The sequence below is a fragment of the Sphaerodactylus townsendi genome, linkage group LG05 (genome assembly GCF_021028975.2).
Source record: "Sphaerodactylus townsendi isolate TG3544 linkage group LG05, MPM_Stown_v2.3, whole genome shotgun sequence".
NCBI lineage: Eukaryota > Metazoa > Chordata > Lepidosauria > Squamata > Sphaerodactylidae > Sphaerodactylus > Sphaerodactylus townsendi.
The window spans coordinates 37,353,466-37,380,468 of record NC_059429.1 but is presented as its reverse complement, the minus strand read 5'-3'; the positions used below and the strand labels follow the sequence as shown (position 1 = coordinate 37,380,468).

The 27,003-nt window shown below is 40.0% G+C and overlaps 1 protein-coding gene across 1 annotated transcript in view; it reads right to left on the bottom strand.

Annotated features, from left to right (window-relative positions):
• The window catches only part of COL11A1 (collagen type XI alpha 1 chain), a 309,931-nt gene that overhangs the window by 101,576 nt on the left and 181,352 nt on the right, over positions 1-27,003 (bottom strand). Inside the window, exons 32-38 of the mRNA XM_048496576.1 lie at positions 24,176-24,229; positions 19,973-20,026; positions 12,457-12,501; positions 12,246-12,299; positions 12,103-12,147; positions 4,531-4,584; positions 1,191-1,244 (exon numbers count right to left, since the gene is read on the bottom strand). Of these exons, the coding sequence (XP_048352533.1) occupies positions 1,191-1,244; positions 4,531-4,584; positions 12,103-12,147; positions 12,246-12,299; positions 12,457-12,501; positions 19,973-20,026; positions 24,176-24,229 (360 nt within the window). The remainder of the gene's footprint in view (positions 1-1,190; positions 1,245-4,530; positions 4,585-12,102; positions 12,148-12,245; positions 12,300-12,456; positions 12,502-19,972; positions 20,027-24,175; positions 24,230-27,003) is intronic.

Here is a 27,003-nt window from a genome sequence, read left to right as displayed (position 1 = left end):
AGAGGAAGCTGAACAAGAGAATCAGCTGCATGGAGGTGCCTGGTCTCTTTAAAATTTAAATGGTATTATTTTCTATGGGAAGACTCTGGAGTTCCAGCTGTTCTCCAAAGACAGTAGCCTCTCCCTCCATCCCTACAACTGACTTCTCCAAAATTGGAAATACCTCTGACATTCTGGGAAACTTTTTTTATTCCCAGAATTTCAGGGATTTTTAAGGTAATTTTGAATACCCCTGAGCTTACCAAAAACAGCTAATTTCAGGTATATTTTTGGCTCAGAGATATTTGGATACACAGTCCTAGTCTTCAGTACACAAGTCAACATAAGATTATAGCTGCCTTGATCTAAACTATGTTCTGACAGAAAATAAAAACCATTTCTATTAGACAAGTGGTTCTGCAGGCCTATATTAATTATACAAATTGGTTGTTCCTCTCTGAAGTACAGCTCTAATTAGAATTTTTATCATTGTGGCACCTGCATAACAAAATCACCAAATTTGCTTTTTGATGTCCTATGATAACGACATGGTATATAACACAGAAACACATTCAGTTTCTGTGTCTAGGCAGCAGGATCAAAGCAGATCCTTTGTGAAGGAAACACACTTTTAAGCAGAATGTTTATACCCAAGTAAATTGCAGGCTTTTCGTTACTCTGAGCAGGACACTAAAGGGTGATTCACAAATGAATGTGATCAGCACTCCTTGTTACCATTCAGTGGTGCATTCATACCATTAAATGCAGCAGTGGCCATTTGCTTAGACAGATGGCTTCAAGAAGAATATTGAAATTAATGGAAGACAAGACTATCAAACCCCTTTTAACTTTTATTGATAAATTGAATTTCCATGTTCAGCAGAAGTTTGCCTTTGATAATGGAGGCTGGACACAAAAATTATGGGTGGCCCCCACTTCATTTCCTGCTTAAAAGCTTCAGTGAGCATTTTAATGGCAGTTGGAAGAAATTGAACACAAGCATAACTGGATCATGGCCTAATACTGCAAGGCAATTCTTATATCCTCAGCAGTTACCATTGAGTAGTACTGCTTGAAGCATTTTCAGAACTGCAATGGCTCCTCCAAGGGACCACTTGAGTTTTCAACCCATCAAGTAGTGAGTAAGCATATGTGAAATCACCCAGAGAAAGCAACAACAATATCATATAGAACAATATGAACACACTTACTGTTTCTCCTCGCTGTCCTGGATGTCCAGGCAAACCATCCTTCCCAGGAGGTCCCTACAATAGGAGAGGATTTTTTGAAAACCTTGCTGGTTTTAAAAAGGTGATGCTGCCATACCTAGCAATCATGGCTATACCCCAATTAAACATTCTTTCATTTGTACAGCTATGATGACTTTATGCGATGTTTGCATGTTCATGATTGGGATGATTAGTTGATGATACTGTCTAAAGGGTACTTATCACTAGAAGTCTTAAGAAACAACCTCTTTTAACAGTGGGAGGTGTAAAGTTTTAATGAGAAAATCCAGAGTACAAGATATAAAAATGAACGTTTATTTTGAACTACAATAGTTTGTTTCATTTATTACTCGCCCCTTCCACGTCTGGTTAAGGGCGATGTACAAGCAAAATTACATTAAAACTGTCTCTGCCATAAATACCCATAATTTAAAAATTGAAGACAGTACCCAAAATCGTTAGATAAAACCAGAAAATTAGTGAAATCAACAATCAATAAACAGTAAAAGCAAGCTTTGTTGGAGTCTGCGAAAACCAAGCGGGAGAAATAAGACCCATCTGTGGGCTGACACATAGCCCCAGGGGAGGCTGGTGGTCATAGGACCAGCCTCAATGGAATGCCTGGTGGAACTGTTCTGTTTTGCAGACCCTGCTAAACTCCATGAAGTGCCGCAGGACCCTGATCTCCTCTGGGAGACTGTTCCACCAGAAAGGTCAAGGCTGAGAAGACCCTGGCCCTCGAGGCCGGACAAACCTCCCGTGGGCCAGGAGTAATTAGGAGTCCCTTGGCTCCTGATCTTAATGTCCGTTGGGGGTTATAATGGAAGAGGTGGTCATGCAAGTATTACGCAAGCAGTTGCAATGGGGATAAAATAGCTGTTCTGAATCAGATGACTGATGAACTGTTTTGCTGCCTGTAAAAGGAGTTGCTTTCCCCAGCTACCATTTTTTTTGTTTTTAATTTGCATCCTCAGGCTATTCCCTCTCCATTGCAGGGTCCTAAACTGTATTTCCTTCTGTATTGCAGTGATGTATACATTCACAAATGTATGAAGCAGCTTTATACTGAGTCATGGACAGGGGTCAGAACTGTCTACTCTGACTGGCAATGGCTCTACAGGTCCTCAGGAACTATTCCATGTCACCTACAACCTGACTTACATACCCAGGCTGCATAGATCACGTTGTTGGATCTCATCAGATCTCAGAAGCTAAGCAGGGTCTGCCCTGAGTAGTATTTGGATGGGAGACCTCCAAGGGATACTAGGGTTGCGATGTGGAGTCAGCAAATCCCTTGCCTTGAAAACCCTATGGCATTGCCACAGGTCAGCTGTGACTCAACAGAAAAACCAAAAAAAAACCTTGATCATTGTTTCTGGGAGGGCATGGGTTAAACCTGGGGCTATCCACATGCAGAGAAGATACTCCACCACTGAGCCATGGCCCCTTTGGTTGTCCAGATTCCAAGAGTTAATATTAACAAGACTGAGAAAATAGTTCTCATATTGCTATTCTGCCACCTAAGCACATTCAAGAGAAAAGGGCTTCTGGATCAATATAATTTCAGGCTGGCTACATATTCATTCAGCACACTCATGATAACACATCTAAAAGAGTTACTTAAAAGAGGTTTCTGTTTCTTCCAAAATAATTGCATTAGGGAGAAAGAAACAGTGCAGCCCATTGATTTGAACAGAACTGATCGATGCCACAAATGGACCCCTAAAAGTTTTGAGAGACTACATATTATTCCAAGTCACTGAATGCTTCAGCCCCATTTATGAATGTCGCTTTTTTAAGTCAATAACCTAGTCAGTGTGTGTAGCACACTCATTTTGGTGATCGTCTGCCAAGAGCAGATTGCATACTTTCCCATTAATTTCTACGCTTTGTTTGTGGCTAGGGCATAGCAGAGATAGAGAGAGACCTCTAGTGGACTCTGGTCATCCAGCAAAATGTAGATAATTCCCAGCATCCCACCTTACTTCATTCAGAGCACACAATTTACAGTAGTACTCTATCATATTGTATGACATATCACACAAAGTGACATAGGGAGGATTTCAGCTATAAGGGCAATAATGGCAGAAGAACAGCAGTGACGGACATCAATTGACACATTGTAGTTGCACTAAAACCAGGATCCTATCTATCCTGTTCAGCTTTCATATTTTGATTTTTATTTACACAATTTTGTTGTCTGTCAATCATTTCCTATTGCTGTTACCATGTTTTTTCAGCACTTTTCCTAATGTTAGTTACATTGCAAAACCAGCTCGTTTTGAACTACACTTTCAGATTCAGATTCACTTACGAAACAAGGAACTGCTTCTGGCTAATTTTATGATGTCTGAATTCATTTCTCCAGTCACTATTAGACACAAAGAAAGTCCTCTGTTGGTCTTAGGCTGTCACTCCACAGTTTTAGATACTTTTATATACTAGAAAAAGAAATATTGTAATGTGCACTGTCACTTGGCTCATGATTGAGCTTCTCTGAGCTGATTGTGGAATAACTGAATGGACTATTCACAGGATACAAAGAGGATGTCTGGCATGGGACAAGCACCACATTCTTCATAAGAGATTCTCCTTCCTACATCCTGTGTTTGCAGACAGGTAGCACTCAGACAAAAGTACTGCTGCTGAGAATGGCTGTCTCAAAGCAGGAAAAGTTTACAAAGATGCTGTGAAAAGAGGTGAATACAATCCAACAGACATGTGAACGTAGTCATTCTCACAAGTGTTTCCCCTGCATGAGTGGGTGCTCTTTGGCAGCACAACAAGAGGTCTACTCTTCTCCCCCCCCCCCTTGCTTCATACTTAAACTGCAATCATATGCATATTTACTGAATATAAAGTTCCTCTGAAAGTAAATGCAACTCACTTTTGTGTAAACATGCACAGGATTGGTGTAATAGTCATAATATCACCATGGTCTGGAAATCTGCTTTTCACTCCTCTACTTATTTAAATTTTGTAACATCCAGCCTGATAAAAAGATCTGGTGAGCTCAAAAGCTCGCACAATATATTGTGTCAGCTTGGTTTGTCTTAACGAAAGGTATTACAGTAAATGTATTCAGACTGTTACATGTTTGTGCACATGACACATGTACACTGGGGAGAAGGGTATTGCAACAAAATATTTAACTTACTTCTACCTGCTATTTTTCATATAAATATTTTAAGCTGTATTTCCTTGAACACTGCGTAGCCAAGGCCACCTAATACACTTATTCATTTTTAGTATTTATGTCAATAATGCTCTATGCTATGGTGGCCACACAGTTGTTGCAGTTAGAAAAAAAGAAAATACTTACAGGAGGTCCCTTTGGTCCCGGGAAGCCAACCGGCCCCTGTGGCCCTTGCGGTCCCTAATATCAATCAAAAATCAAATGCAAATATTATCATTAGTATTACACTACTTACAGATACTTCCAACATGAGGGCAGTCCAAATATTTTACAAAAATGTTGCAATGTCAGTTATTAATTTATATTTATAACAGAACAAATGGATGTAGAGAATGGATTCACCTTTCTCCTAGGCAAGGGCCCAAATTGTTTTACAAGCCCAACAAACAATACACTTTGAATTTACTGCTACCTATTATCAAATAATGCATGACAAAAGCCATATTAGTATCCACAAACAATAATATGTAACTAAAATCTGTAAAAAAAATTGTAAGAACCATATATTAAAAATACGGGGAGTTTAGCATCCAACAAACATTTGTTCCCCCTTTTTGTGCTAGTGATGTTAGTGTTTCTGCTGAAAAGCTGAGCAATCTCTGTAGGAAAAAATATTTTTGTTACAGCAAGCATATTAAAACACAGCAATGTATATTCATAGGCCAAATACTTGTACGTAGATGGCACAACACAATATTTATTTTCACTTGGTATCAGATCTTTGGTTTCATTCATTATTGGCTGACAAAATTATGCTAGTAATTTCAGTGACAAACTTGGATCTAGAAAATAAAGAGTAATAAACCTTAAGACATTTCAAATAACCAAGGAAATAAGCTCATATGAAACAGATTTACAGTGAGTTACACAATTTTATTTTATGTATTAGAAGAAGAAGAAGAAGAAGAAGAAGAAGAAGAAGAAGAAGAAGAAGAAGAAGAAGAAGAAGAAGAAGAAGAAGAAGTAGATTCTACTTAACACAAGCAAATTACACTCGCAAATTGAACCCTTAACACTTTTGACCAATGCAAATGGTTCTTTCTCCCACCCCGGACATTCCACAGGTATATATACTCTACTTGCTTTACTACCATTAGATCCTCTGAAGATGCCAGCCACAGATGCAGGCAAAATGTCAGGAGAAAATGCTATTGGAACATGGCCATACAACCCAGAAAACTCACAACACCCTAGAAGAAGAAGAGTTTGGATTTATACCCCCTTTCTCTCTTGTAATGAGACTTACAAACTCCTTTCCCTTTCCCTCCCCACAACAGACACCTTGTGAAGTAAGTGGGGCTGAGAGAATTCTGAATGAACTGTGACTAGCCCAAGGTTGCCCAGCAGGAATGTAGGAGTGGGGAGACAAATCCTGTTCACCAGGTAAGAGTCTGCTGCTCATGTGGAAGAGTGGGCAATCAAACCCCATTCTCCAGATTAGAGTCCATCTGCTCTTAACCAGCTCACCACATTTTATATTTAAATTTCTTCCAACATGGAAGATAGGATTTTTCCTTGATAGGAAGATAGGATTCTCAGGAGTCCCTTATCAATGAGCCTGAGTAGATCTGTAAGTGTTTAGTTTCAGCATAATATACTCCCAAATCATATTTGGGAATGATAGCTCCACCAAGGTCAATATTGTGGGCAGTCCCATCTACACGGGAGGCAGTGGGCCACAGCACCGATGCAGTGCCACCCTGCTGGTCCCAAAGAGGCTTCCTCGTGGCTTGGGAGGCTTGCAAAGTGCAACAGCCTCCCTGCCACTGAGAAGCCTCAGTGGGTTGCAATGGACTTATGCCAGTCAAAAGGTTGGATTAAGTCTGGACTGCTTGCTGCTGGCGTAATGTTTGCTTCTCCCCTGGCCCTGCCCCCCTCCCCCCACTCTTTGGATGGGACTCCTAGTCTGACTAGCAGGAGCTCTATCAAGAACAACCACAGATACCTAGGCAAAGATTCTCTCTGTTCACACCAAAACATCCAATGATAACAAAGCCAATGACTTGCCCTGCTCCTTGAGTCCTCAAGGTGATCAAGAACCTGGGATCTGAATGCCAAGTCTCCCCTTGTACTAAGTGGCAGAATCTTACAAAGGTCTTAGGCAGAATGAGACTGTTGCTGATATATCCTTTAATTGGATATTCCAGAGACTGAACTGGGAAACTTCTGGTTGAAAGGCATGTGGTTTACCAATAAATCATAGTCAACTCCTCAAAGGGGAAAAATATGCCTTCATCTCATTAAAATGAAATCTCTGGATGTGGCTTCTAGAGTCTGCTACCTTTTTCTACCCTTGGTAGGATTAGGAATCCAATCTCAAAATTCTTTCAGTTCTTCTCTGGAATTAAATGAAATGTATGGAGAAAGCCACATTTACAGCTGTCTCTTGCAACTGCATGTGTGATGTATACTCAAGAAAGCAGTCTGCATGCAGGAGAAAAAAATGGGCAAAAAGCAAGCATGGATCCTGATAAATTGTGATCATCATTTATATATGGTTCATGCTCAGTCAGGTGGCTTCTCAGCAGAGGTTTTATAAAACCATCTACAATTCTTATACCCAACTGACAGCATTACAGCTGAAAACAAATGAAGGCATAGAAGACTGCTTACAAAGTGAAAAAAAATCTTTAAGTTAACTATACCTTACAAGATGGGATATTGAGATGCCTAATTTTTTTTAAGCGTCACTGAATGTTGGGAGCTGATTCTGGGGTTCATTTTGAAATGTCTACATGTTCTAGACAACCAGATTTCTCTCTGATTTGTAGTTTATTGCTTCTATTTTTACCATCAAAGCATAGTCTATTTTAATGAAGGGGAAGAAATGTCGTCTGTTAGGGATTTGGCACTCTGAAACGGATGCATCATTTTGAAAAAACAAAACCCTGGAATTTCAGGATTATATGGTTCATTATTATATATTTCAGTGATCACAGACTAAAGGGTTCAGAAGATCTGAATGGAAAGTGGCCCCTTAAATCTAGGTAGTTTGTGAGGGGTGGGGAATGTGCCTGTTCTTGTGAACAGCCTCAGTGGGGAGTACATGGATATTTTCTGCTAAAGGAACCACAAAAACATTTTCCAGTTCAAGACCTCTTGTGTTCCACAAGCAGTTGATCAGTTATATGGCTTCCCTTTCTTGTTTCTTATCTATTATCCATTCCTCTCAGTTTCTTTGCTCCATCAAAATCAGTGTTTATATGTTTGTAAATACAGATAGCAGAAAAAGGACTGGGAGGAATCATGGAAGAAGGGAAATCCCATGTTTTTTTCTATATTATGTCACGCTGTACAGTTATATGAAATTAATGGGGGGATATGATTATGAAAACATATAACTTGTTTAAAACATATACATCCCACTTCTCCACAGAAGTACTTGAAAAGAGGCCTATAGCAAGAAATAATTATCAACACCAGTACAACAGTATATAACTTTGTTATACCGAATCAGAGGCCTAAGGACATGGGGTAACCCATGTCCCCGGGTGTAACCATTCTGGTCACGTGGGGGGGGGGGCACAAAATTGCTCCCCACAGACTAAAGTCTTCCAGGTGCCCACACAGCTCAACTTAGTTCCAGTGGCACCTCCTAACTGCTTTCACTTTTTGGAAACCGCACACGAGAGGGTTAAAGCAGTTGGAGGTACCTAAAAGAGCGTCTGCAGATTTTCAGCAGAGAATACAGCCCCCCCCCCCTTCCATAGTGTGCTCTTCCAAGTTCTGGCCCAATGGCAGAGGGTGGGGGTGGAATTGGGGTGAGCCTTGTCAGAAGACTGTTGAGCCTGGCTGGCCTGGCCTTTCCAAACTCCATACTACTCACCCCCTTGCAGAGGCTGCCTCCTCCCCATGCCCCACTCCAGAAGCAGGTGAAGGGCATCCGGAAATCCCTCCCCCCCCCCCGTTGCTCTCCCTCTTTTTTGCTGGTTTCCTTGATAGGGACAACATGCCACTCTGCATCCCAGATGCAGAGGCAAACTGCACTTTGAACTTCTCCGGGCTTCTGGCTTCCAGCAAGTTGGAACGAGGGCACAGGGGAGAGGCACCAGGACTTTCTGTTGTTTTCTTTTGCTTTTATCAATAGCTCCTGGATTTCATGCCTTTGTTCCCCACCCATGTATAAAATGCTCAAGCGTAATTTTTTTCTCTTGTGTTGCAAGTACAGTTATTGGCATGTCATACAAAAAACTCCCCCACAACTTGCATTACAAGTTTTTCATATGTCCAGTATGGTCTTCTAAGAGATATGAGGAATTGACCTTGAAATATACTGCCTTCACATATGTGAGGGTTTGCCTATAGCAGGAGTGCACACTACCTGCAATCTTCACTCTCCTGTGTATTTAGGTTTGGTATTCATCCATGGTAAATACATGCATTTTCCCTGTTTGCACACCATTGCCATAATGGGAGGAATGTGGGTAGCTTACTGTCAAGGCTGGAGGCTGGCATCCAGGGGAGTATTGTCTGTAGTGCCTTACACTGTCAGTATTAAAATTCAATGTGTGCAACTATTTGCTGTATTTGGGGCTGTGTAGGGATGGGTGGAGGATGATGATGTATGAGTCTGAAATTGTGTGCATCGAGGAATGCTGCTGTAAATTTCGTTGTGCGTGCACAATGACAATAAAATGCTTATGCTTATGCTTATGCTTATGCTATTGTGCAAAAACATGACTTGAAATTTGTCCCTGTAATTTCCCTCCCTCCTTTGCTTCCTGGCTCTGTGCTGTGTTTCCAGTGCTGGGGAGCAATTGGAGGTGCTGGATATAACACCATATAATGTTTTCACAGCAGCAATAAAATTTTTTGAAGGCATTTTGAAAACGTCAAAAAAATTATTTCTGCAGTGTGGCATGGACTATTGCTTTGTTCAGATTTGTGAGTCGGGGCGTGTTCTATAATCTGATGGTGACTTTGAAATGACCTGGTGCAAAAAATCATTGTTTGGTTGTGGTGGGGGAGGGCAGCCTTCTATGCCCTGTAAGTGAGGCGAACCTTGGTGTTCATAAAACTCAGATTTTGTCCCCGGGCTCCATTTCCCTAGATACGCCTCTGTACAGAATTATAGTTTTTTTTAAGTGGATGTTACATTGGGTTAGGTAAATACCTTGGTTTTTTGAGATGCTGTACTACGACCTAGACTTTATCTAATGATTAATCTAATCTAAAACAAGTTATTGCCATTTATATTATTTATCATTAAGGGCAAAAGCTCTCTCTCCTAATAACTATTTCATATCGCTTGCTGAGTGAAATTAAGCATGTGTGGTTTTTATTTTTGTTTGGAACCCTATCTCTTACAATGTAGTAACACTGGACACTTTTTACACACCACACAGCACAAGATTATCAAGCCTATACTAAAAAGGAAGCTGTAGCCAAGTATGATATACATCATAACATCATAACACACATCATAATCATAACAAAGACATGTTATGTTTCACTCCTACTTTTTACAATTTTAGGTGTACTCTTCATGCATCTTAGCAGTATCAGCTACTGTTATTCTCTTCTTCTAGTTTCCCAGCAGGACTTCCATTGTCAAGAGGGATTACAAAACTAAGGGATTGCCTCTGGGACCATAAAAATGTTGGTTATGAACTATGCTAAAAAGAGATGAGTAGTTTATTAACTCAGAGCTGTATTTCACGAGGATTTTTTAAATGCATTTCTCTGCATAAATTGAAAGCTTCCCAGACCAAAGTGTTATCATTCCTTTTGTGATACATTTTTGTAATCAGGGCTTTGATGTTTACCTTTGCATACTAATGCAAAAATCACACACATTTCATTATAGGGCTGAGATGTTTATGAAAAAGCTTAGAGGTTTTTGTTAGAACTTGAGTAGGATGAAATAAATTGAACACAGAATGGAGAAATCGCTTGCAAGTGGCTCATTGTCATTTTTTTTCTGTTGGCAGTCACAGTACTGCCAGCTGCAGCCTGGATCCAAGCAACACAAGGGGCATAATAGGGTGAGACAATTAGTTCTAGGGAAGCAACTTCAACCTTTTCTGGTATATGATCTTGTTAATTTTAAATGGCAGCAAGTGAGCCGGACTCATTCCCAGCAGCGGGGTTGTTCAAGTTCAGCTATAGACAGCCATTGAAAGCAACTAACTGGCACAATGAGAAAATGTAAATACATGGCTTCAGAGAGAAATTGAGGTACACATTGTAATCCAAATGTTGGGATGGACAACCTTTTGGGCAAAGTGCACCACCAGTAAAGTTCCAAGCTTGAGATGGTATGCACTGCCTAAGGCATGCAGCCCTGAGGTGGATTTGCCCTTAGCCTATTTAAAGAATAGACCAGAGTTTGGATCAAGACTGAAAGGTAGCAATAAGCAGAACCACATGTTCATTTCCTCAAATCCAAAGGAGTAAAAACATCCTTAAGCCCAAGAGAGATTCTAGTGCAGGTATATCAGCCCTCTGTATCTCTGGGATCTTCAAGCCTTGTGAATACCATCCTCTAAAAGTTGACATGGCAGAAGGAGCCTACAATTAAAACCAGCATTGGCTGCAAAACCAGCATATAGTTCCCAGATTAGGAATAAAGGCAGAAATAATATTTGGCCACAGAGCTGGCAGACACTGAATCTGGTTCAACAAGATTTTTATGGGCAATTTGAGAGGCAGACTCAACAAAGACCAAAATACTTTAGTCAGTTCCACTGAAAAGCTCCACTCCATAACAATGACATAATACAAGTGCTGGTCCTATATAGTTTCAGATCATTGTCATAGCTCTTAATGAGGACTGGAATTTCTGTGCTCCTGGATGATGAAATTAGCAGAAAGGCTTAGGCTCAAGAGGAGTGTAGTTGATCACAGAATCATCAGATGTCTACTGGTGCCTACAAAGGCCTGATGAAGACTTTGAAGTGATTTAGGAGCTTCAGTTCAATACTTGGGCATCCAGTAGATAAATTCTGGATCTGACAGAGAGGTATGCCCATCTGTGAAAACCAACTTTGCCCATCATTGGTACTCACTACTGGTGGGATCATATTATGAATTTGTTACCTTTACAATATGAAATATCCCACCGCCAACATTGACTCTTCGGGGGTTGCAGATGCTGGAATCACATGATGGGGTACACTCATTGACGTAGTAACAAGCTATATATATGCCCAATTGATGCTATTGGAGGAACCTGTGAAAGAAGTCCTATTGTTTTCTTCTTGGAAGTCACAATCTGCTTTTACAGTAACTTTTTCACAATATTATTTAGCATATGATATTTTCTATTTACTCAACTGGTAATCATCGCACTTTAACAATAAACAACACATTCTACTTAGTGCTGTACAGTGAGCCAAAATGTCTATGCATGGCTTTATGACTGTGGTTCCTGATTTTTCATCACCTGCTCCAATAGCTTACAATGTAGTAATGTAAAAAAAAGAAAAGTAATACATTTCTAAAAAGGAATGCAGGAAGAAAATGGAATTTAGTATGCTGAAACACTGAAGATAATGCTGAGCAAACAAATATATATATATAAACTGGACAGAATATATACTATTTATATATTTGAATATCCTTCCCGATACATCTGGACATTTCTGATTAGCAGGAAAATGACTGTAAAGTTAAAGAGTTCTAAACACACACACAAAAATAAAGACACAGATAAGGAAAAATGAGCAACAAATGAAATTAAAAAGTCTCTTCACATACCCTTTCACCGGGTGGGCCAGGTGGTCCATCGTTTCCTGAAGTGCCCTAAAAAGTGGTGGATAATTTATTCAGAGATGCAGTGTACATTTGCATTAAGAGAAATAGCTGGCTGTAAAATTGGTTTGTAGATTCTGTCAAATTACCTTTGGGCCAGGTTTTCCGGTCGGGCCTCTTGGGCCTCTTGATCCACGTGGTCCCTATTGAGTGTGAAAGATACATGATTTTTTTTGGAAAAAAAACCCTGAACATTGCAGTACCACAGAATGTAAGGCTCAGTTTTTCAAACACTTCAAAGAGGATCATTAATATGGAAATGCATGGAGGGAGATGGAGAGAAGAATGCAAAGTACACACCGTTGGTCCTCGTTGTCCCCGTGGGCCAGGTTTGCCATGCAAGCCCTGCCAAAAACAGTTCAAACAAATGAATTTTAATGTTTTAAGTTGAAAATATTGTTTTGTGGCTTCAAAAGGGCAGAGTGGATCTTTACTTGGATCAAAACCTAGGCAGCACATTTGACTACTTGCTTTGTATAAATCGGCAGGGTTTTTTTGCTTAGGTATGTCTCTCTTTTATTATAAGCTATATAACAAACATATCAATGCATCTGTACAGAGAACAGGAGGGAGGATGGGCCAAACCCTATCCATCTTCCACTTCACAGTAACACCATCACCGCTTCCCCACAACCACCACCTTACAACTGGTTTGAACCCTCATCTACTTTGAACCCGTAATAGCTCAACTACAGTGAGGCTTGGATAAAGGGAAAGAAAGGTTAAATATACCCCTTCTTTCATACACTGAAGTTCAGCTGCAGATGCCCCAGCATCATGCATTGCGGTTAACCTGCAAATTCCATTTTGAAAACAAAATTCTACTTTGTTTGCCAGGCAAATGTGCAATTCTCTCATAAGTCAAGAACATTTATTCATTGTTTTCCCTTTCAAATGTATCATTCAATTATGATGCACTTCTCTCTCTCAGACATTACTTTGGGTGTAGTCCAGTTCATGTCACATAAAAAACAGCATGCAAGAAAGCATCCTGTAAGGCACCATCAGTGTTCCTTTCACTCACCAAGATGCCCAAATACTGGGCTGCTGCCAACATTCATTCCAGCTAGGCCAGGGGCCTGCAACCAGTGGCTCTCCAGATGATCATGGACTACAATTCCCATCAGCCCCTGCCAGCATGGCCAATTATTCAAATGCTGGCAGGGGCTGATGAGAATTGTAGTCCATGGACATCTGGAGAGCCACAGGTTGCAGACCCCTGAGCTAGGCCATTCACTCCAAGACAAGAACATTGCCCCTTCCCTCAAATAGTCCCAGCCATACCTGCACCATTAAAATATTTATGTTCTAACATAATAGCCCCATAAATTTTGTGTTATAGACATGGCAGCTGAGGATCAGAATAGCCATTGCAAAGAATCTGCTCCTAAACCTCTATATCAAACGCTGATACCAAAGCATACACCCTATATTGTTGGCCACACATCTTTGTAAGTTCCCATTAAAATTAAACTAAGGTTGTTGTTTGCTTTACACATAATTGATTATTTTTACCCCTCCTAGCTTTCCTCACCAAAATCTTTGGTTTCAAATGCAAATTAGATGTTTTACTATTGGCTAGCTCCTTCCATTTCTTTCAGACATGGCAAAAGCCAGCTGGAGCGGTAACAGAAATTTGAAAATACAGAGGGCAAGGTGGTGTTGGCTCTTCTTTCCTTAATTTATTCATAAATTAATGAAAATGTACCTTCTTCCAGTGTGCTAGTAATAAATAAAAGGGGGGTGGGGGTTGTAAACTAGGACAAATGAAGGGAAGGAAGAGTGGGGGAGACAGAGAGAAACCAATTATGCATTTGTTTGTGAGGGGAAGGAAAGGATCACGTGTTCAACCCGGATACTTGAAAAGCCTCTGTGTTCAGAGACTACCTTCTCCTAAATTATGTGGGGAAACTCCAGGAGTTCAGTGGTGATTAAAAGGCACTCCATACTCATTCTGTTGCAATTTTCTTTCCATGTGTGAGGGTTTAGCTGTGGTATTGGAAATGGGTTCAGAGAAATGGATTATTGTTGGAGGGGAATTGCATGTACTTGTTTGCTGGGTACTGGCAATGGAGGCTTATGTTTAAATTTATAAACAGAGAGAAGGAGATATGCTATCAAGCCTATAAACTTTGTTTTTTTATTCAATGAGTGCGGAGATGGGGGAGACTGCAATTATTTATGGCTGAAGAAAAGCACTTTATTTTAGCTCAGAAATACTTTCTAATTCTGCTACAGCATTCTATTGCCTAGATTCAGTGACTGATTTTTGATCAGTCACTTATTGGTGTGCCTTAGCGTTATGGCAGGAGGTTTCCTGACAACTGCTGTTCTTGTCTACTCCCTCTCCAAGCAATGGGAGGCAGGGAAGAAAACTGTTTGTTTGTTTTTTAATGTTGGGGTCCTCTGCGGTACTATGTTACTTCTGGAGAAAACCTGGAAAGGACTTAGGGTAGCTCTAGTTTTACCACATAATTTTCAGGAATTCTTAGAACTACCCAGTAGCCCTCCCTGGTTTCCCAGAAGTGACATAGCAGTACACAGGACATAATATGCCTCACATTCTCTCCCCAAACCTCCAACCAGTTGGCAGGCGTAGCCTGGCAACCCATTTGCTTTAGTGTCCTCAGCTGTAAAACTGGACCAATGCCTTCCACATGCAGTACAACTTTTGCACATTTGACTTGCTTCAATGATTCATTATGTGGACCCACTGCTTGCATTCAGTTTTAGTTTTTTTTTTCTTCCATTTGTGGCACATCAGACTCTGGTTTGTCTTGGTCTTGACATACCCTATCAGCCATGATGCTACAGATGACAGGGATCAGTTTCCCTGGACAAAATGGCAGCTTTGGAGGGCAGAATCAATGGACCACATCTCCCCTGGGATCCCACCCTTCCTTAAAGTCCTCCTTCCCCAGGCACTGCTCCCAAATCTTCAGGAACTTGCCACGCTGTAGTTGGAAACCTGATGCTTCCTGCTTGCATTCTGAGCAGTCGTTAATTAAAAAGGGTTGCTGTTCCTACCCTTAATTCATTGGGATGGACACCAATTTCAAAGCATCTTTCCCCAGCATAATCCATTAATGCCTGTTCTGAGCAGTGCCTTTTAATAAAGACTATGAACTCTGAGTGCATAGAGTAAGCAAGCTATACTATTGAAAATCAGACACTGCTGGGAGGGAGGGTAGAGCAGTAATTTAGAATCTAAGACTTAAGGGAAAGAAAATAACTTAATTGCAAGCAACAAAAATAACATGATAATTGCAAGCAACCTGCGCGTTGAAAATCTTTATAGCAGCACTGATATATTTTTATAATTTATAAAGTATAATCTTACTGTATGGTGAGTCTTTTATCACACATGTACACACACTGGCACCGTTATATCTGTAATGGCCTTATACAATCTAAATGAGGTAGTCCTATTTCTCCACTGAAATGCTGTAGCTTGTAAATCTCAGAAACGGGCAAATGAAAATGAAATTTATTTACCATGTAAAACATGGAAAGGGTAGGTTACGAGCAAATGGGGACTTTGCCATTTTAGAAATGGAATGTGATGCTGGAGGATAACACTTTCCCCTCTCTAGCTGTAGCTATAGGATTCCAAGTGTGCTGCAAAACAGGAATTTCTGAGCTTCTTTTAACTTAAAATAAGATCTTAAAAGAAATTTACATGCCACGATGGCTCTTACGAAACTTTGGAACATCTTATATTTGATTGTAATAAGATGACTGAAGAATGCCAACTCCTGATTGACTCTTTTCTCTATAAATACCCGGGTAGAGATAGAAAAACCATTATTTCTATTTTAACAACTGGATCCAATGAGAGGTTAACTCAAAATATGGCCAAGTTTGCATGGTGTATTTGTAAGAGGATTTTAATTTTTTTAAATTAGTGGTTATTTTAATTCAGCATGGATTTTAACTTAATTATGTATTTTCAATTTTGTATGTTTGCCAATTTTATTTTTATATGATGGCTGGTCAATGATTTTATTTATTTTAATTTATTTATTATCAAACTTATATACCTCTCTCCCCCGAAGGGATTGCAATAAACTAACTTTTAACTTTGAATACTTATCACCTTATAATACAATCAACAGCGCAATTCTTCTAACATTTCTGTGGCTGAATCTTTGTGATCAGACTTCTGGCTCCATGCTCATGTTGCACTTGGGGTCCTCCTATCCCTCATGAGCAGCATGAGTGGGGAACTTGGATGCAGCAGGAGAGAGAGATTGATGTAAGGTACCACACCTTTGTAGAATTCATCTGGGGGCAGGAGACTGCCATTATCTTCATATCAGGAAATGCTCTGCACAACCAATAAGGGAGTTCATTGCTCCCCATTGCCCATATGTAGGTCAAAGTGTAGCTGGCCAGTGCTCATATGGAGTTGACTTTTATATGCCAAAGCTGCTACCTTGTAACCCCACAACTAGGTAGCATTCTAGATTTTCTGTTATTTTAATAGACCCTAAATGTATCTTATTGTTGGCGAGACTGCAACTTAACTATGACTTTTTCTGCATAAGTCATTTACTACATATTCTGTCAGCATATGCTATGATTTTTCCATGGGCTTTTGCATGTTTTTCCCTCCCTTTCAGCCATTTTTTTCTCCCCCAATTTACACTCCCTCACATTTCTTCCTGAAGTTAGACTATGGAGTGATAGTCCTAATGGATAACTGAGCGCCAACAAAGTTGCCAAAGTAAAAAGTAAGGATTGTGAAGATCCAAGTCTTTTCTTTTCTCGAGGACTGGATCTCTGGTAGGGAAAAACACATACAGATATGTGTAATGATGGGTTATGTTTTAGTTTTGTGGTGCAAAATGAAGAACTGCCATTTAAAGTTCAATCTTTTCCAAAGGGGCTGATGGGAATGCACTGAATGTACTCACAATGGAGAGATTCTCCAACATAAATAAATACACCGCCCAGAGCCCTACGGGGATGGGGCGGTATAATAAATTGAAATAAATAAATAAATAAATAAATAAATAAATAAACAAACAAACATGTAATAACAAAAATGGGGCTTTGCTAGATGTGCAGATCAGAGACTCTCATGGAAGAATGGGGGCAGGTTTTTTTTTAAAAAAGAACCATGGTCATAGTGGCCAATCACAGCAGACTGAGCTATACTATGGACACATGCACATATCACCAATAATGTAATAGGCTGCATCATCACTAGAGTGGTAAAGCAAAAGAAAGGAAAAAAATAGGGAAATCATTATTCATGTCAAGACTACTGTGACAGCCCCCACCCCACCCCCACCAAATGAATTTCCTCCTATGCAGACAAGATGAAACTGAATAAACTGAACAAAAGCAATGTTTGGAAGGGAGGTGTGTTGACAAAATTTGTGGGAAATGATTGGATCAACGACACCTAAAGTATGGGCTAAATGGAGCATGCATAAAAAGCCTGCGTTATGCTTATTTATTCAAACCATTGGTTTGTGGTTCAGAAAAAAAGTATTTAACTCAAATTCACCCCAGAATTAAATTAATGATTGCTCTTAACATCCCTTTTTCTCTTAGCAGCATATAAAAATAGCATTCCTTTACTTCACTTAATGCAACTCTGAGAGGAAAAAATACATAGGAAAGAACCTCGCAAAGACACTGGAAATGCAACTGTCTGCAATCAATTTTGCATTCTAAGTGGTGAATCTGCACTCCTGCATTTTGTGCTATGCAAAATGGATTGGTACACACAGTAATGATATACATTACTTCAATTTTACTTAATGACACACTAAGCTACCATCATGCACAATTCTCAAGCCATCTAATCCTTTTCATAACTTCATCACATCTCTACCACAAGCAATCTAACAAATCCATTTGAGCTTTATAGATAGCGATGCAGTGACCTTCTAGAATTGGGAAACTTTGTGTTACAGATTCCACCCACCTGCTTCAAATAAATAAAATAAACAAACAGCTATGTCTCGACTTTTCCTATCTATTTAAATATGTATTCCTTGACATGATCACTATACTTTTTTGCTTGTTTAATCCCATAATTTTTTTTTGCAGGGGGTGGGGAGCAAATAAAAAGACTGCTGGCAAATTAGAATGCATAGCAGATTAAAAGAGAAATTTACTTGAGGGTAAACTGTAGGCTTCCTCGATAATTCACAGGATAACAAACACCCTGTAAACTTTCTTAAAGTACTCAGTATTAGATTTTTGAGAAAAGGGTGACATTGGCCAAATATGATTCCCATTCCTATTGATTCTGGTGCATTGTCAGAATTTTCTTTCCATTGTTTGTTCTTTTTTAAAAAAACATTTCTTTCTTCCTATCCAAAAGTGCAGTAATTTGTAAATCAATACTACGAGAAATTCACAGATTGTGCCCAATCTGTAGCATTACTTATGGTTTTAGTCGCTAGGCTGGTTCATACATTCCTGTTAATAATGTGACAGCTGAAGTGTCAGGGAATCACTTGAATGTATGAATGGGTCAGAGATGCACTGCTTTTAAATTGCCCACCATCTGCCTTGTTGATGATTTAATCCTTGTAAAAATGGACTTATGGAGTTGATTGGAGTGACCCTACCACCAATTCCAAGCATTCAAGGGGCATCTCTGCCTTCAGGTTACATCCATACACCCAAATACTTTGTTTTCAAGGTCTATGACTCCTATTTGGCAAAGGGACTCTTACTTGCACAGACAGAGTGCACACAGAGCCCTAAATGGGTGAAAGCCATAGATTTATTTATTTGTTTGTTTGGAATGTTTGGAATGTTTCTCCCTGTCACCTTTCTCCACCACACTCAGGATCCAAGGCAGGTGGCAACAATAGATACAATGCAAAAACAATAATCTATTAAATTAATTAAAATGCATAATTAAAGACAGGTACATAAAGCCAGAGTACATTCAGACTGCACCATTTTTCTTGCTGTCAAGTCACAGGTGATTTATGGTAACCTCATAGGGTTTTTCATGTAAGAGACTTTTTGAGGTGGTTTGCCATTGCCTGCCTCAGCATCACTCCCCTGGTATTCCTTGGAAGCCTCCCATCCAAATACTAACCATGATTAGGGCTGAGAGTATGTGACTGGCCAAGCAATCTTCTAGGGCACAAACAGGGATTTAAACCTCTTCTGATACCTCAGCCACCAAATCACATTGGCTCTCTCAGGTTGCACCATAAACTCTTTTAAATAGTTCTGTCTTACAACTTCAGTGGAAGATCCAAAGGAAAGATGCCTGCCTCACCCCTTCCAGGAAGCTGCTTCATAGCAGCCTCCTGGAAGCAACAAAAACACACAAAGAGTAAGGAGGAGTGCAATAGCAGCACACGTTCCTGCCAATGGAAATGGTCCTTTAAGAGGCTGAGTTCCAATCTTTGTCCATTCATTCATTTTTACATGGATAAACATGTTCATAGGGCTAAAGTATAGACACAGAATGAGAAATCAAGTGACACATATACATGTATTAACCTTCCTATTATGTGTATGGAGAATTTAAATAAGAATAGTTAAAATGAATGGGACATCCCTTCTCAATTGGAGCTCTATTTGCAGAGCAGAGCCCCAGGAACTTTGGTTTGTGGTCTCAATGCAGAAGTGAAGAGTAGCATTCCCAAAGTGAACATTTTAACTTTGTCTCCTTGAGCAACTGCCTTTTTATTCTTAACGATTCTTGGCCATTGCTAAATACATGCAAAGATTCTTAACACAGTAATCAAATACATTCACAGTTCTATAATTCACTTAGCAATGAGTTCCACAAGTTTAAAAAAGCAGAATATAAGGAAAGACAGTATCATACCCTTGCACCTTTCTCTCCATTGGAACCAGGGAATCCAGGGAAACCAGTAGAGCCCTGTAGGGGAAAAAAGTAAATGCAAATATTGAATCGCAGCAACATGATACTTTTCTTGATGGATACTTTCCACCCCTTAACTACTAGGGATTATAACAGAATATCATGATGCTGATTGTACCGACTGTTCATAGCCCAACCAACTACAAGACACTGTTTTGATTTTATAGACAGCTGCACTAGCAACAAATTGTTTGATGTAATTATCTACCAACACAAATAACATGACAATCATGGTTAAGGCTAGGGCATTCACCACATACAAGTTTTTAAAAAACCCCACACTATATTGCATCATATAATTCAAACAATACATTGTAACAAAAAAAAACTATTACTATTTAAAATACTTGCTTTAGTAGCTTACCATAATGCTTCAGGTCCGGAATGCATTAAAAATGTTAACAGTCAACTTAATTATTTTTGTTGAAAAATAAAGCCGCTGTCAATCAAATTAAGCCATACACTCATAAGACAGGGATGGCCTCAAAGTCCAAGTACAGCCATCTGACCTCTCAAGATTATACTGTAGATAACATCAAAGAGCTCCATCTGAAGGAGGGTGAATCCGCTCATGGAAGTGGCGGGGCGACCATGCCAGGGGATTCACCCTGTTCAAGGCACTTACCCTAGTGGAGGGGAGAAACTGTTGCTGTGCAGTTACTGCCACCCTCCCCCACAGTAAGATACAGTGCAGGGCACTGTGGCAGCATCCCCGCATCTCCAGCTGCCAATGTCGTTATGGGGGCAGGCCAGGGGAGGAGTCGTTAGGCGGGCGGGGTGGGGGAAGAGCCTTCAGGCTATCTGGCGTGTTATGGTGGTGACCGTGACTTGACACTTAAACAACTCTTTTTGGTGGTGGTGTACTGCATGCTATGGAGGCTTCTCAGCAGTGGGGAGGCTGTCATGTTTGTGCATGACAGGAAACCCCTTGGAAGCAGGGCAGTCATGGCATTGCAGCTGGTTGCCTGAAGCTGTGGATGGGGATGAAAAGCAGGTTCCCCCTAAAAAGACAACTTTAGACTAAATAGCTATTCATTAACAAAGGAAACAAAAATAAAATCCACATGAAAGAGAAGGGAAGGAAGAAAGTTGCTTTATACCAACTCAGAGTATCTTCCCATTAACCTAAGTATTGTCCACCAAGACTGCCAGTGTCTCCAAGATCTTGGGCAGAGGCCTTTCCTAACCCAACTACCAGAGATGCTTTAAACAGAACATGCTGAATATCTTTGGACTTTCTGAATGTAAAGCATTTATGAAGCTGCAACCCTTCTTGGAAGTCACAAGCCAATGGGACATGAGGAATATAATCTCATTTCCTCTGAAAGATCATTCCAAATCCTAAAAAGTTTAATTTGTAAAGAACTTTCTGACAAGATACTCACTCCCATGTACCACAGTCCTCTGCACTGCCAAAAATGTATTTCCATCATCCAAATACCGATGGAAAAATGTAGTTCCCCCTGTTCTAAACACTGTCCGGGCAGGACCTTTTCTAACTCAGCCAGTGGTCTCAGTATAAGTCAGCTTTATGTGTTCATGTATATATATTGTGTGTGGGTATGGGGAACAGGTTAACCATATTCCAAGACATCTAGGCAGTCTGCTCTTTGCCACATGTGTGGAAAAACTATTGTGACTGATATAGGAGTGAGTGCAGTGCTGCTTTGTTAGTTTTCACTTCTACTGCAATTCCTATGCTTTTAATTTTGCTGCTAGGGAAGCATAGGACTGCAACTATATTAGCACTGCTCTGGAATCATGGCCACCTCATATAGAGGAACTAGAAGAATAGGATGCTCGTGCATAAAATATGGACAAATCAGACCTTCTCGATAGAAGCCCAGCAGATGTCAACATACTTTAACGCTGGTGGCTATTTAAAACTCCTGGAAATATTAAGCCTGCAACCTCATTTCAGTTTTAACATAATGAAGATTTAGCTTGATAAAATCCATACTGACATCTCTGTTGGGAAAAAAAATGCACAGATTTGCTTTGAAGTATACATCCTTTTTTGTTCACACTTCTGAATAATGTAAGATCTCTTTGATCGTAAGAAATATCTGAAGAGGTTTCTAAAGCAATGACAGACAAAAAAGAGACTGAAATCTCAGGCGTTTAGGTTAAAAAGAAAAGTGCATGAAAGACCTTTCTGAAGATGAATATTCTCAATGAATATTTTTCTTAGCAATAAGCAGTATATCCCACTTGCAGAGTCTACTAAAAAAGAAAGATCAACTAAGTGAAATTAAAAAAGGATTCAAAATAAATGTTGACTCCCAGTTTTAAAAAATAATTTAAAAATTACTACCAGTATTCTGTTCAAAATATTGTTATATTGGATACACTGACAATGATATCTTATGCCACATAAATTAGAATACACAGATGCCTGTGTGCGTACATGCACATGTAAAAAAAAATAACTAAACAGCTATTCTAGATATAAATCTCTTTTGTTGAATTGATGAAGTTATAATGATGTCTCCATCTAAATCCTGGTTAACAAATTAGGAGTCAGTGTTGGGAACTCTTGTTTCTTTATTACATCTTCTCTTTTCTTTGAAGTAAATCTCCCCGTCTCCCCTGATCACTGACACAAGTAACCCCTTTCAACGGCTCATTCCACACATGCAGAATAATGCACTTTCAAACTGCTTGCAAGTTTGAAAGTGCTCTTTGAAGCTGTGAGGAATAGCAAAATCAACTTGCAAATAGTTGTGAAAGTGGCTTGAAAATGCGGAATGCAGAAAATTTTGCAGGTGCGGAAGGGGCCAACGTTTACCAATTCCCCCTTAACCAAGGATCTGATACCCACTTCACACCATGTGTTTCGATCCTTGTATGTATTATATTATGTATTCTAATGTGATTGTAGATAAAAAATTTCCCAGAAGACTGCGCCAAGAGTCAAACACCAAAACATACTTTGTGTTTATGACACAAGATCATACTAGAGCTGAATCATAAGTAGAAATATGTATACATGGGAAAAAACATATTTATCTTTACAGAACTGATTATCTTTGCCACATTTCCAAAAAAGTATTTGATACTGTGATCAAGCTCTGAGACTCTTGATTGATTCTGCTTATAGGAACTGCCAGGAAAAGTTAAATAGATGGTCAATTCTGATGTTAAGTTTCTCACATGTGTATTTCTGGGACAATTTCCAAAAGTAATAATAGAAAGACAGATTGTCAGTAGAAGTCAGCAGAAACTTTGTTTCCCACAGTTCTAATGAGCACAATTAGCATAGATCACTGAAATTAGGGAAACCGAAGCAAATAATGTACATAGAAAGTAGAGATCAATATGAATAAACCTTACAGATCTACCATATATCATTGGCAAGAATGAAAAATTAAGAAATGCCCTATGATTTTATTGGTAGATGCTGCTACACGTACATAAATCTATTTGCAATCCATAGGAACTATGATCTCTATGTTTCATTTTTTTTCCTCCATGCTTTCCTTCTAGAAATGCAAGCTACACCAAGTTATAAATCAAAAAAGCTCAAGTGAAACAGACTAGTGTCTCCAAGAAGGGAGAAGGGTAACTGAAAGGGCCCATAGAAAGACCTTGCTGTATAATTTGGTTTTCACTTGAGACTTGGATTGGATCTGTGTGGTGTTTCATGATGACAGACTACAATTCATCCAGGGATCTGTGACTTTCAGCAGTCCTGAACCTTATTATGGAATGGCAATTTAGTATATTACAAGATGCAGTACATTACAAGTATATTCCAGTTGCAGAAACTGTCCTAATTGTTATCTGAACACTTCGTAAGCAAGTGATAAGTTATATTTCTTACATGAATGTCACTATTTAGAACTCTCATCACCAAGCCACAGGCTATTCTATTACGCAGTCTACTGTAACTAATATGAAGCCACAGGGAAATTGCCTCACTCCAGACTCAGAGCTTCACTGGATAATATTATGTCAATAATAATATGTCAATATAATCATCAAGACGAAGATACCAAAACTGGAACAGGTTATTGGACCAGCTTTCCATTAAAGATGAAAATGTGTGTATCATTAATCAAACAATACAGCCGCATGTGAAGATCCAGTATATGTTGTGAATTGCTGGGCCAAGGTGTACAAAGAGCAAAAATGCTATTCCTTTACCTTTGGTCCTTGCCTTCCTGGATATCCTGGCAATCCTGGAACACCAAGTTTACCCTGCAAATGAAAAGGATATTAATTCATCTTCCAGTTATTTCCTAACAGTTAAGTTATATTTTTATTGATATATCCTTTTATCCTCTCTGTTTAAAAGATACATGTAGAATTTAAATCAGATCTTTATATGAGCTAAGGAATTTTAAAATATTTTTTATCTTTCTGTCATTCCTGAACTTGAGGTAGCAGATAGTTGCCCTGGAAGCTACAGTAGACATTCAGTAAAAAGCCATTGTCTTTAACACCATGAGGCACCAATAGAAGTGTGTTAAAATGTGGGATGCATATCCCTTTAGGAAATTTTCAGCATTTTTCCCTCCTCAACATGCTTCTAGACAACAGCAATATACTGCCCCCTCTGCTTAGTTGGGCATCATCAATATGTAAGCGTGTGACTAGCTATGTGACAATGTGACCATCACACTGGTGTTGTGATCCCTAACTGTCTTGGATCTTATGAGTAAAAAGGTGCAACTGGTTTTTGTTTTGTTTTCAAAATGGCATTTGGCAGATCCAGAAAGATACTAGGGCACAAAACTCCTTCTTTATTCAAGTGGAATTCATGGCATTAATGCCAGGGATTTAGTTTGCCTTGCTCTTCCTTGGAGACAAAGAAGGCATGAAGCAGCCAACAACAAGACATTATTTTGTTATTTACATTGCCACTTATATCCTCCATGCAAGCTTTTCTGAAGGCTGACAACCTATCCACCCACCCTTGAACTGAAGGCCCCTTGGCCGTCTTTTGGTCCTTGTTTGGACCACTTCAGCTTACTCGACCCAGTGGATGTGGACAGGGCACTGGCAGCTGTTCGATCTACCACTTGTCCTTTTGACCCGTGCCCTTCCTGGTTGGTTAAAACCAGCAGTGAGGAGCTTCAGAGTCACCTGTTGAATATCATCAATAGCTCCCTTGAGCAAGGAGTCCTTCTGGGTTGACTTAAAGAGGCAGTGGTCCGCCTGATCCTAAAATGACCTCAGTTGGATCCAATGGATCCAGCCAATTACTGCCCGGTTTCGAATTTTCTGTTTCTGGGTAAGGCAATTGAGCGAGAGGTGGCAGATGAGCTCCAGAAGTTCCTGGATGATACTAATGTATTGGATCCCTTCCAATCTGGCTTGCGTGCTGGCCATGGGACCGAGGCGATACTGGTCACTGTTGTGGGTGAGCTCTGGCTCCATCTGGACAGAGGTGGTTCGGCTCTGTTGGTGTTGTTATATTTCACCTCAGCGATTGATGTAGTAGATCATGACCTTTTGATCCACCGCCTTGCTGAAACCAGAGTCCGGAGGTCAGCCTTGTATTGGTTGACCTCATTTCTCTGAGACTGGGGACTGAAGGTAGCATAGCAGGGAAAGAACTCCAGGCATCATCCCATAGTTTTTTGGGGGGTGACCCTCTACATCTTTATGCACCCCCTGGCTAGATTGGTCAGAAGCTTTGGACTGCGGTGTCACCAACATGCAGATGACACCCAGCTCACGTTCAGCATGGAAGGCTGCCCGTCTTCGGCTCCTGGAGCTCTCCAGCATTGTTTAGAGGCCATGGCTGGTTGGTTGAAAGCGAGTCGGCTGAAGCCAAATCCAACAAAGACAGAGGTCCTGTGGTTGGGTCGAGGGGAGCAGTCTGTGGACTTTTGCCTGCCTACGCTGGACGGCCTTACATCTAACCACATCTGTCAAAAGGCTGGGAGTTACCCTGGACCTGGCACTGTTGCTAGAGGCCCAGGTTACTAGGACGGCCCAGGCAGCTTTTTACCATCTGCGGCAGGCACAGCAACTGGCCCCATACTTCTCCCATTCTGACCTGACCACATGTGGCAGCCAGGCTCCTTACTGGAGCACGCAGTCGGGACTGGATCACACTGGTCCTATACCATTTTCACTGGCTGCTGATCAAGTTTTGCATCATGTTCAAAGTGTTGGTTTTAACCTTCAAGGCTAAAACAGTCTTGGACCTGCATATCTGAGGGACCACGTCTCCCCATACTGCCCCGCCAGGTCCCTCCATTCTTTGGAGGAGCACCTGTTGAAGGTCCCTGGTAACAATGAAGACTATAGCATTGTTACTCATACTTCTATTCAGATGCCCTCAACTATTGACCTGGTTGCCTTCTTTGTTACTCATAGACAATGTTTCTCCACCCACCCTGGACACTCCAACAGATATATATACTCCACTTGCTTTTCCAACATCAGATCCTCTGAAGATGCCAGCCACAGATGCAGGCGAAACGTCAGGAGAGAATGCTGCTAGAACACGGCCATACAGCCCGGAAACCACACAGCACCCAAGTGATTCCGGCAGCGAAAGCCTTCGACAATACATTGTTATTGTTATTGTTTCCTATTTATTGTATTTTGTATATTATGCTTATATTACTGTATTTTATGGCTGATATTATTGTTTTGACCTTTTTTTGTTTACCGCTCTGAGCCTTACGGGGGGAGGGCGGTAAATAAATAAATAAATAAACGAACGAACGAACGAGTGTGCATGAATAAAGTTAGTTTTCCCTGGTGAGCCTAAGCACGAGTAGTTTTTTCCTTTGTTTTTTTTTAAATAATATTTTTATTAATTTCCTTCTTTAAAAAACACATTGAACATAAAACATACAAGAAACAATTGAAACACATAAGACATCAACAAATATTAACATGTAACAAATGACCCACATTTACAATTACCCAAACATAATCTATCCTACCCCAACTACCCATAAAAATAACACATAATTCAATACATCTAAATCAATTCAGTTACTTCACTATTC